The following is a 12,697-nucleotide window of genomic DNA, read 5'->3' as shown; positions in this document are numbered from 1 at the left end:
TTTTTGTGTTCGGATAATGAACACTTCACAGAACAAACATGAGAAGAAGCAATGTAAAATAATGAATGTTGATTGGTCTTCCCTTGTCTTCAGGCAACAATTTTCGGAACGCAGGAGATGTTGACATCGACCCTCAACCCAGTATATACTGATCAGATAGTATTCCTCTGAACTTCAAAACTCTCCCTTGTAATTCCAGCCTTTTATTTTTCTGAAAGGAACAATTCTTTTATAGTATTCGCAAGACTGTTGGATGGGCACTCGTTTAAGTTTTAGTGGCTTTTATTTTCGAAAGATGAGAGTATAATAGCAAAGTAGAGAGTGGGCAGAAGATGTCCGATGTTTCTGGGCAGTATGGCTCGAACGGGTCTACAGTAGGCCTCAGTTCAATCTTATGTAAGAAAGATACTGTATAATCAAGAAGACTCGAGCAGCTAAAGGAGTAACAAAAATCACATCTGAGAAATAAAGAACATTGAAGAGCTCACAACGGAACCCGAAACTGATCTGACGACAGAAGAACGCCAAGAACTCTCGAATGAAGAACACCAAGAAACTCTGCGAGATATGTTTTCTTCTGAAAAAGAGGATTAATGCCAATATCTGCTATTAAACATCTTTTAAAGAAGTGGGAGGATGTCAGAACAATGGTCTTAGAATGGCATCCAAACCAGGTCGAGGTTAATAGGCTTGGGGATCTCTACAATTACAATGCTATTAATTAATTCTTAAAAATCCTGCACGACTAATAAAAATGCAAGACTGTATATATGTATTTTTATATATTACATATAAATAAACATAGTAAGAAAGTATATATATTTTTATTTTTTGGGGTCTCCAGAACGAATTAATCAAATTCCCATAAAAATCTATGGTAAATCGATAATTGGTTAATGAACAATTCGGATAGCAAACAAAGTGTTGGAACGGATTACGTTCGTTAATCGATCACTCACTATATTATTGTTTTAAAGATTTATTATTATTTTAATATTTTGTCAGAACTTCCAAAAATGAGCTACATAAACCTAAATATATTTTTTAAAATTTAACCTGGATGGAATTAAAACTAATGTTTATTGCTGAACAAAATGCCTTGGCTGAGCTAGAATAATTTTCATTTATTTTCAGAGAGACCGTTCACTTGTGAATCTGCATCTGATGCACACAAGTCTTTTCCTTTTTGTCACTGTGGTCACTCTCCTGTGCTTTGCTCTCATCCGTGGAAGATATAGATCACCCAAGAATGCTCTTTCAGATAAGGTAAATTTTACAAATTCTTCATGCCATTAAATACTACTTACAATTAATAATTACATTTGATATTTTAAAGGTGGCTCCAGAGGTATGAAGGACATTCTTCTCTTCCTTGGTGGATCTTCTTTTGTTCCTGCATTTGTAAATATTTTAAATAAATTTTTTGAAAAAGAACTATTAAATTTGTCTCTATTGTTTTTTTTTCTGTCCATTTACCAACATTATTTTCTCTTCCAAATGTATACTTTGATCTCTTCTGGCTTCTTCCAAATGTAAATTTTCTCTCTAGCCAAGTCTGGTGGGAGCTCCACTATTATACTGTCTTGGCCTGCATAGCTCTAAGACAAGAACAAGAAGTACAGCAAATATTGGCCTTCATGGAAAACAATTTGCCTGTAATTGGTCACTTGCTTGATTGTTGTGGTTCTGCTAAACAGTGGTGAGAATCAAATTCTGTATCCAAAAATATATAGTTTTTCTTTTCTGCTCTGATTTTGGATTTGACTAGCAAACTTCTGCATGGTAGTTGTTAGAAAGTAATGCAATAAAAAAGGAGAGTACCAGAACTGGAAAGGCTATTTTATTATATATAGTGTGAACTAGCTTTTTCAGTGGAAAGTTAACATATTTGTCCAGTACAGCATATTCCCTGCGTTCTTTTATTCAGGAGTGTGTTGAGCAGTTGCTACTGGAAGTGACGTTTTTGCTGCTGACGTTTAAAACACTTTTGCTGGAGAAAGAGCTATCTCAAAATGGCTGATATAAACAATGATTCTCTTTCTGCTATATTTACATGTGTTTGTTCAATATTATTAGAAGAAAAGCCATTAAGTTTGATGTTGTTTATAAGAAAACAAGGAAATGATGATTTATTTTGTCATTGGCGATCACTGATTCCCAACAATGAAGCATCCAAAAATTGTTGGTTACATTCACGATATCTTACCACAGTATTCAAATGAAATCTTTAAAAGCCATTTTTGCATGTTATCAGTAACAGTCGAGGTAAGTGAAAGTACATTGTGATTTAGCTTGTTAAGCTGCACAAATTTTTATCAAGATATTCAGATTAGGGAGGGAAATTATATTTTCTTTTCGGTTTGGTCACCTATTTTCATATGTTCATGGGCCTTTCTGTTGAAAACTTATTTTAAAAAAAAACAATGTTAAGTATGTCCATAATGTTTGTATGAAATTTTGGCTGAAACAGAATATCTAATCGAATTGCCTATTGGCTATTTGATTCAGATACTGGTGAAGTTGAAATATGATAAAAGATACTATTGAAATTATAATTTTAAGCCAAATTAATGATATTATTTCATTGGAATTCTTAAATTTCTTTAGCCGATTTCAAGATAATATATTGTTATTTAATATTTTTATGACTATTTTTTTTTAAGTGTTTTCCATAATGTCATTTTGTTCGCAAGAAACTGCATGTCCTGATCCTTTATATTTTACCATATCTTACACAAACTACACAGTTAAGTATGAATATACAGTACATGATTTTATTCTTTTCAGATTCTGATGAAAATGCTACCAGTGAAAATATCTATTAGAAAACCATATACACCAAAAGAAAATATATTGCTCATGTCTCTGTGGTTATTAGGAAACCAAGAGAGTTTCTGTGGTGTACAGATCAATTTGGAATGTTCCAAAATCATGCAAACACCGAGTTCACGAAGTTTTGTCGTCGACTACTAGAACTTGCTCCACTAATCATAAAATAGCCAAATGGTGAAGTAGCCCAAAAAGCAATTAAGGATTTTGTTGATTTAAAAGCTAATAGTTTTCCCAATACACTTGGCTGTATTGATGGAACACACATTCTGTTTTCTGTAAGAAAACATGAGAAGAATGCTCACATTAATAGAAAAGAAGTGGCAAGTGTGATTTTGCAATCCATTTGCAATGCAGATTTAAAATTTATTGACATATTTGCAGGACAGCCAGGATTGCAAAATGATGCTAGAGTATACCTTAACTCTCCAATTGTGCAAGCCATTGCTAATGATCCAAACCTTTTACCAAATGATTCACGTATTTTAGTTGACTGCACTTATCCACTTAGCAGACACCATCTTACACCTTTTAGAGACAATGGACATCTTGAAAGAAAAGAAAAAAAATCTATAACGAAGTTTTAAGCTCATTTTGAGATGTTATTGAGCAGGAATTTGGTCATCTCTTTGGCCGTATGAGGAGACAGATTTTTTCTTTCTTAAAATATATAAATATTTTAAGAAAGAAGCTTGTGCCTGTTGCAATTACTTCAGCATGTGTTATACACAATTTGTGTATTATATATAATAATGGTCGTCCACCAGAAATTGATAATAACTATGAAGAAATGTGTTCAGATAATTCCGAGGACTCATTGCCACACTATGAAACTGGATTCACAAAACGAGCAAGGATAGCTGATGAGGTATGCATTATCAGCTTTCATTATTAAGCAGAAATTAGTTTGTTTTAAATATTGTAATACAATGTATTTTTTTTATAAATTTATAAAGCAAAAATTCTGTAAATTTAATTTTAATAAATATATAAATCTTAAAACATGATTATGTTATTTTCTTCTTACAAGCTGTTTTATTACTCCTGTTAAATTCTCCAATCTTGTACTCTTCTTTCCTCTAGCATCTTCATTTCAGCCACGTTTTGATCAGATTCATTTCTTCGACAAACCAAGCTGGTGCCATTGCAGATATGTCTTGCTTTCTTTTTTTTTTCGGGGGTCTTGAAATGTTTTCTGATGAGTCAAGGAGAAAAGGGTTATAATTTTCAGATGATATATTAGAGCAGGATGAAGAGAGTACAAAAAGAGACTGTGAAGGGGTAGAGGTAGGAGAGGATGCAGAGGACTGTGAAAGAACAGAAGAGAGTACAGAATGATTGGAAGATTCCACAGAAGACAAGTCTGGGAAAGTAGCTGAAGAGTGGTTTGATTGTAAATAGTTATCAGGAGGTACAGTACATTGTTACATTTTTTTCCAAGTCATTGTAAAGGTCTCAAAATAAGGCCAAGTAATGCTGCTTTCACCAGATTTTCTTGCTTTGTCTACATTTTTTCTATAAGTCCCCATTAAATTTCTCCACTTACGTGCACAATCCTTACCAGTGAAAGAATGTCCTTTTTTTACACACAATGCCTGATATTTTGTTCCATATTTTCACTTCGTTAATAACAAAATTGAACGAATATTAAAGCGAAAACTGAACATGTGCACACGCTGCTATACGTAAACAAAGAGGTCAGGTCTCGTGCTGACGTCACTAACTTCGCATTCCTGGCTAACATTGTAGAATAGGGATCTGGCTATCCTTGTAGTATATAGTCTTTGGGTCGCTGCAGCGACGAAAAGCAGCATTTACGCATGAAGCAAAATGGGGTGCGTTCTTTTATTCCTCCGCGTAACTCTGCGCAAGCGACATCCATTTAAAAATTCCTGCGGAACGCGTTCCTAAATTCCGGTCGGAGTGCGCGCCTTCGAACGGCAAAAACGGCCGCTTGTAGCAGTTATTTATGGTGGAAAGCAACCGGACGTCCTCCATGGCACAGATAGTGGACCCGGAAACGAAACTATGTGGTTTTATGAATGAAAATTCAGAAGTTGTAAAGCGCAAGTTAGCGCATGCAGTGATGTAAGGGGCCGTCCATAAATTACGTAAGGCATTTTGGGGTGGGTGGAGGTCAAGGATTTCTTACGATTTCATACTCGGGTAGGGGGTAATAGATCTCGTCTTACGTAATATTCTTATTTTTACTTTTTGATCTCGTTGAGTGGAGTTTTGAATTTTGCTTCAATTTGGCGGTTTCTGTTAAGAACTCTCGTTGTACTAACGCCATCTCGTGTGACGTAATAGAATAATAACGCTAGCAGAATCTCACACTACACATTTTTTATAATGGGAGAAAGGCCGTGTAGTGGTTTCTCTCTCTCTCTCTCTCTTTTTTTTTTTTAGAATAAGTGAACCATTCCTATGGGTGTATAACACTAAGAATACATAAACCAAAATACATGATACAAAATAAACATAGAATTAGTATTTGGCTTTTAGTGAAAACTAAAATGTAAAATTAGAAAGTCTTTTCTTCCATATTTTTTGAACATAATTGCAAAGAGCATCAAATAATGACTTCTGAACAAGCATGCTGAGTGAACATGGCCACCTGAAACCAAGCATAACAATTTCTAATTTCAGAATAAGTCTATCTTGATCATAAATTGGACAATGATAGATCATATGGTCAACGGTGTCTAGGTTTTCTGTAGAGAAAAAGCAAGAGGCAGTTTCTGCCCGGTTATACATCGCCAGGTAGCTTCTAAAATTATCATGCTCAGTAAGTAGTTGAGCAGTAGCAAACGTTAAATCTCTAAGTGGTGATGAGATCCTGCATTCAAATTTAGGAAAATAAAGTCTTACTATTCTATCAGTTATTCCACTTTTGCATAGCGTTGTCATAAATATAATTTTTAAGGCTGCTGCATGAGAGGGATGTGAGTGTAGTCCAAATCAGTGTCCTTTGCAGCTGACTTAGCCTCAAAGTTGTTTTTTTCATATCCTAGTAATGCCACCATGGCCAGAAACAAATATAAAAGTTATCTTATTTACAAGATTTTGAATATGGTGCTAGATATATGTGATTTTATTGCTATTGCAATTGGAATTTAATAGAACTTTTAGGACAGACTGAAAATCACTGTAAATGTTGATAGAGTTTTGTTTGGTAGTGAATTGGCCTACTGAACAGCTTGGTAGACAGCATCTTCAGCTTGATAGACGGAGATATTTGGGTATCTGTATCTTCTAACATATTTTGGGCAAAGTATGTCAGTTTTGAGGAAGATACAGATACTTGAGCCAACATGAAGGGAGCTTTTAGACCCATCTGAGTAGATATTAATGTCTGCATGGTTATCCATGGAGAAAGCAGATGACCCCAAATGTACCCTAGGGATAACCTTGTTTACAGGGTGATGATCAGAGATAGTAAGGTAATTGCAATGTGGTAGCATATGAACAGCCATAGATAGGAGTAGAGACCGTTGTTGAGCCTTGATGTTTGTAGTTCTGATGTAGTAGTTCAGAACCTTTCTACAATATATAGTGGCAAAGGAAGGAGCTCTGCTAGTATCAGAGAGGCATTAGTAGAAACAGTTCTGCAGCACTTTGAAATTCTGATGGCAAACTATCTTTGAAAAGAGAGTAATTTACTTGCTACTGAATTTTTACTAGTTACATGATCCCAGCTAGAGCCCGCGTAAAGTAGTATTAGTTGTATTGCCTCATTATATAGAGTTTTATAAACTTTATGATTTAGTCCCCAGGTGTGCACCTAGCACATTTTAGCAGCATGTAGTTTATTTTCTTGGCCTTAGCCAAGATGTAATCAATATGGCAACGGAATGTGGTTTTTCTCTATTCTCTTTTGTTTTATTTTGTATGACGTTTCTGTTTACACGTGCACTATCTAGTGCAACGGTTCCCAACCGGTGGGTCGCGACCTACAAGGGGGTCGCCTTAATGTTAATAATGTATTTATGCTTGGCAACACGCGAGGTATGCGACGTAATCAGTGGGCAGCCGGCGCACAGTGGGGCCAAATCCCAAAAAGCTGGTCAAAAGTCAAAAGCGTTATAAATTTGGCTGAAAGTCAGTGCTCGGGGGTTTTCGGCATCGCTGATCACGAATCCGAAGTCAAAATTAAAAAAAAAAAAAAAAAACAAAATTGCGGATTTAACATGAACCACTTTTATAGAAAAAAGTACAAAATACATCTGTATAATAGGATAAAACGGGTGGCGAACCTATGGCACGCGTGTCCAAAGTGGCACGTCGGAGAAATCATCTGGCACGTAATGTATCATATGATTTCTGTCTTTTTCAATCATCCTTTCTGTTTATCACCTGACCATCCTTTTTTCAATTAGATTTTTTACATTTATTCGAATTAAAGCGTATTCTTTTAATTTTTTTAAATATCATTATTCGAAGGCTAAGACTTTGGCACGCGTTAACCTCTTTAAAGCTAAGTATTCTTACAATATGGCACGCGGACTCAAAAAGGTTCGCCATCCCTGGGATAAAACATACAATCGGTTTATTAAAAGTTCATGCATCGTCATCTGAAGAATAATTTGATTCACAATCAGATGATTCAACTTTAAAATCGCTGAAACCCTTCTGTATATTCGTTTTTCGAATTTTTATTTGTTCCTTTTCTTTATCACTACGCGCTTGCCACTATTTGATTTCAAGCTTACATGCTACATGCAAACAACATTCAAAACACCGTATCCATGCATGCAAAGCTGATAATCCAAACTGTAATTGATCTTCAGAGACCTTTCTAGAATTGCATCGATATTGTAAAAGTCTTTTGAAGTTGCTTTGCATAAATAGCATCGTTGAGTAGACATTATGCGTTATAACATTACAAACTTTACCGTCTATCACGGTGAAAGCAAGTCGGTAAGAAACTGTTATTTCATTTCCATCTATGATTTTTCGAAAGGGACAAGATTGTTCTCTTGCTGTTTAATATACTCCATTTCATCACGAGTGACTTCAGGACTCTCGTGAAAAAATTGTATCCTAATTGGTCTACAAAAACGAGATGACGGCCTTGGATTTTTCCATACCAGTCTAGCGTTTGTTTTTTGGTCGTCTGACCGCAGACAAGTTCAAGAAAAAGAGCGAAACATTCCGCGTCGTTAATGTACAAAATTCAGAAAGCTATGTTTTACATTGCAATAACTCGCACCAATGACACAATTGCAGCTAGTCAAGGGCGTCGCCAGCCAATGGGCAAGGGGGGCAAGATGATATAAATTGATAGAGGATATGAATTGTATGTAGGTAAAATAAAAACGATTCATAAATTTTAAGAAGCTTAAGAAGATTATTTTAATTAAAACATAATCATCTTGGGTTTTTCGCGCGGGAATTATAAATCGGGCAATAAATGACTTAGCATTTAAATAATTTTTTTTCGCATGTCTAGGGAGGGGCAACTGCCCCTCTGGCGACGCCCTTGCAGCTAGTTTTAATTTCTTTCATTCAATAATAGTTCCATTCATAACATGCGATCTGTCCAGTCGCAGAACTCTACAGAATTTATGAAGTTTTCTCTACGTGTTTAAAATTTTCCGTTGTAATCTTCCGTTCATTTTCGTACAAATCATTCGTTTACTGTTATCACATAAACTATTATTATTAATTTTGTGTTACATAATGATATTCTGCTTACTTGCAGCTGCCGATTCCATTTTTTAAATTTAAAATCGATTGATTTTTAGAAATTTGGCGCCCTCTTGAATGTAGCGTAGAAATCTTTGCTTACTGCACGACGCGTCTAGCTCGATTGAGGGTCTACTTTCAACTGAACTACAATAGCAAATATAAAGGATAGAAGGCAATAAAGGCTAGAATTCGACCTTCGGACTCTTACCCAACCTAACCCACGACTAGAAATTATCGGAACTTAAACTTTATTTTTCGACTTTTGGCCAGCGTTTTGGGAATCGGCCCCACTGTGCGACGCCCGCACCTCTCCTTATGCCTGGTGAAATTCGACTGTCGCAAACTAGCTGGGTATAGTTGAGACCTCCGTTAACAAGGCCATTTCGGCCATTTCATACTTTTAGTGGTGCTTTGTAGCCCCGATTCTGTTACTTGGCGTCGCCACTAGAGGCTCCTCAATCTAGTTTCGGCGTTCCTTCCACTAGCTTTATAGTCCGAAGTTAAACTGATGCAAGCTCAATCATCACATTAATAATTAAAACTTAATAAAAAATATCATCACTATTGTTAAGTCCTAAAATATATTTTGTCAAACCTTTTATTTTTTGTTTTATTGATCAAATATGACTGATGCGAAAGGGGGTCGCGATTAAAAAAAGGTTGGGAACCACTGATCTAGTGGATCTGTTAAAGTTTTTGCGTCCTTTTGTGAAAATTAACATAAAAATGAATATTATGACGTTGATTAATGATAATAATAATATTGTTAATAATTTTAAAAAAAACATTCTTAAAATAAATTGTTCATTCGAATTCATTAAATTTTTATATTTTTAAATTTGTTCACATAAAGTCTTTTATAAATAATAGTACATATTAATTAACTAACTGATATTTATATATATTGGACCTAAGGTTTAAAGAGTTTCATAAAAATATTTATTTTTGTTAAAATCTTTGTATAAAATCATGCCTAAATATTACGTAAGATGGGAAGGGAAGGGGAGGGGGGATCAAAGAAAATCTTAAGGTTTCTTACACGGGTGGGTAGGGGTCTGGAATGGCCGAAATCACCCTTACGTAATTTATGGAGGGGCCCCTAAATGTCTTTTCGAATTTTTTTCGAATGGTAGCCGGAATTCTAATTTTTTTCGTGGCTATTTTGAATGCCCTTTGAAGAAATAATCCATTTTATGGTTAAATTTTACAATTGGGACCATTCTTTTGCCTTTAAAAGCTCATATTTTAGAATTATAGAATCTTCCATCACGATACTATCGATTGTGCGGGCGCCGCCATCTTTCTGTCTTTCGCCTAAATATCTACAAACAGCAGTGCAGTGCACTTCCATAGTAGCGGAGACGCAGAGCAACCGCTATTAACGAACGCACCCATGGACGCTTGTGTATGTAATACGCCAAGTCGAAAAGCCCGATGCAGGCATCAGAGCATACTAAATTACAAATAATAATACTGATGTATTATTATTTGTAATTTAGTATGATACTGAGTATCATACTAAATTAGATGTGATCAAATAATGTACTGAATATGATACTGTAAAATATAAAATAATTTATATTGTTAATTTAAATAATAGCTAGGAGCGCCCCTAGTGGCCGTTTTTGGCATTTTGTGACAAAGAGAGAGTTCATTTTATCAGCTTTATATAGTAGATATTATGCTGTAAAAATAAAAACGTCGAAGTTTGCTACATTTGCTGACATTTTTGGAAATAAATGCTCGATTCGTTGTATCTCTTTTTTTAATATTGTAGTTTTTTAGCTAAAGCACTACTTTCGGCTGTAATTGGAATTAAAGGATAGATTACGTCATCCGTGTTTAGTTCGAGCGGAAAGCGTTTGTAAACTATAATCCACGTTTTCCCTTATTCAGCGTAGCGCTTGCTATCTGTTGGCTAGTGATTCTTATTTCCCGGTCTTTTGCTTGTCCCGGGATTCCGGGATAAAAGTGAACTGTTTCCCGGAATCCCGGGAAATCCCAGGATAGAATTAATTATTTTTAAGATACACAAAATATCTTCAAATCAAATGATATAATTATGTTTTAACTTTTTAAAGTAATTTAATACGTTCCGCAACCTCCAAAATCATATTAATAATGCTGTGTAAGATATATATTAAAAATTACCTTTGAATTATGTAGAAATTTTCACAAATAGAAAAAATTTATTAAAATTTGCTGGAAACTGCATACAACAACAAAAAATGACTTTGAATTGAGTTGGAAATTTAAAAAATGAACTTAGATCAAACTTCTAACTTAAAAAGTAACTTTCGTTTTTAAATAAAACGTAATACAAAATATTGTAAATTTTTATAAGATTTTAAAAAGCAAAGATGGTCAATACTCCAATCAGTCGATCTTGTTCTTATTTAACTAATGGAAAACCTGCTACCGAGAATGCTTTTTCCGATTCAATTCGTGTGGTTGGAATTGTCTTTAATGCATTTAAGAGAAGACAAATGTCGTTTTTTTCACCCGTAACCTGGAAGATTTCTAGTTTGTTTTCGAGATTGTAGTACTTCTTTGCTCTCTAGTATTCTCGATTTGTCTACCTCGGCTGCTTTAATAGAAACATCAAGCTTATAGCCCAATAATTTGGCAGTTCGTTTGTCTTTAATAATCGGGTTTACGAAGAAAAACTTCGTACTTGCAGACTTCGTACTCGTTTGTATCCTTGCCCAATTTGCACAACCTGGCGTTACGCAATTATCGAAGCTACCGGGCACGGTTAAAAATTAAGACTGCGTAAGCGCAATTATTCCCGATATTACGGTTCCGACAAGTAAAGAATTTTTAGTCCTGCCACAAATAAGCTACGTATTGATTATTGACCATTTGTGACACGCCATAACCAGCAAAATTTGAAAAACTAATAAGTAGGTTTAAAATTAATAAATACAAATGTTTTGCAACTTGAACACAAACTATATGGTGTATTTTCTCGGACACATGGCAAATTTCATCACTAAGTTTTCCTCAGTTGATACGTGTATTAAGTTTTGTACACGTTTCGGGCTGTTGACGCCCCTCTTCAGCCAACTTTAAATCACAGATTTTTGCAAACATAAAATTGTTTTAAAACCTCTCTGTACATTAATTAATTTTTTATCATCTAGTCGATCTTTTTTCATCGAGGCCAGAGATTCTGTTGTACAAACGAATTCTTATTGGTTTTGTTGCGTATGACTCTATTCATTTACATAGTGATGTGGTAGATGGGCCACCTCGTGGCAATCTTCTGTTTATAGGCATTAATTTTTATTTTAATATTTTACATAAAAATAATTTACTTTTTAGTTTATATAGAAATAATTTACTTAGTTCCAATTTATAATATGCTGAGCCAATTTTCGTTTATTTTTATACTAAAGTTTTTATTTATACATTTCTTACTTTTTATAATTTCAATGCTTTCTTTAAACTTTCTTTTATATGTTTCTTTTTCTTTATGAAGGATTTCTACATTATCTTTATCTATTTTGCAACCGTTTAAAGTACAATGGTCATGAAAAACGGAATTTATTCTATGATATTTCAAGTCGGCTATATGTTCTTTTAATCTGACTCCCAATTTTCTTTTTGTTTCTCCTATATAGTGCTTATTATTATTACAAGTACAAGGGATCTTATATACTACGTTTTTAGCTTCAGTTATTGCTTGTTGGTTTTTCAATGGGTTGAGGTGTTTTAATCTGTTAGACAGTTTTTGGTATGACGGTGCAAGTTTAAAGTCTAGTTTTTTGATTTTTTTGTTAATTTCTTCGTATAGGCCTTTGATATATGGGAAAGCAGTATACTTCGTATTATTTGCTTGTTCATTGTTATGTGGTATTTTTGGAGTATTTAATTTAATTTCCCATTTATTTAATAGTCGTTGCGGGTAGCCCGCTAAAAGAAATTTCTTTTTTAATTCAGCTATGTCCTTATGTATATATAACTTTTGACTTGTTCTATGTTTAATCTTAGAGTATTCCATTAATCTTAGAGTATTCTCGTAAACTGTCAGAATACAAATGTATTCTGACAGTTTACGAGTTAATTATACTTTCTATTTGCAAAATTTCCTCAACTTTAACACAAAATAAGAAAAAAGTGAATTTTTAAGAAATTTGCGGGATTTCCCGGGTTAAAAAAACAACCGGGATTCCGT

The 12,697-nt window shown here is 34.3% G+C and overlaps 1 protein-coding gene across 1 annotated transcript in view; it reads left to right on the top strand.

Annotated features, from left to right (window-relative positions):
- The window catches only part of LOC136983819 (transmembrane protein 248-like), a 32,750-nt gene extending 31,316 nt beyond the window's left edge, over positions 1-1,434 (top strand). Inside the window, exons 6-7 of the mRNA XM_067280684.1 lie at positions 1,135-1,266; positions 1,337-1,434. Coding sequence (XP_067136785.1) covers positions 1,135-1,266; positions 1,337-1,354 — 150 coding nt within the window. The 3' untranslated portion in view covers positions 1,355-1,434. The remainder of the gene's footprint in view (positions 1-1,134; positions 1,267-1,336) is intronic.
- The last annotated feature ends 11,263 nt before the right edge of the window (positions 1,435-12,697 follow it).

Source organism: Centruroides vittatus, unplaced genomic scaffold (genome assembly GCF_030686945.1).
Source record: "Centruroides vittatus isolate TY-2023 unplaced genomic scaffold, ASM3068694v2 contig_89, whole genome shotgun sequence".
NCBI lineage: Eukaryota > Metazoa > Arthropoda > Arachnida > Scorpiones > Buthidae > Centruroides > Centruroides vittatus.
The sequence above is the reverse complement of the archived record's forward strand: the minus strand, read 5'-3'. Positions and strand labels throughout refer to the sequence as shown.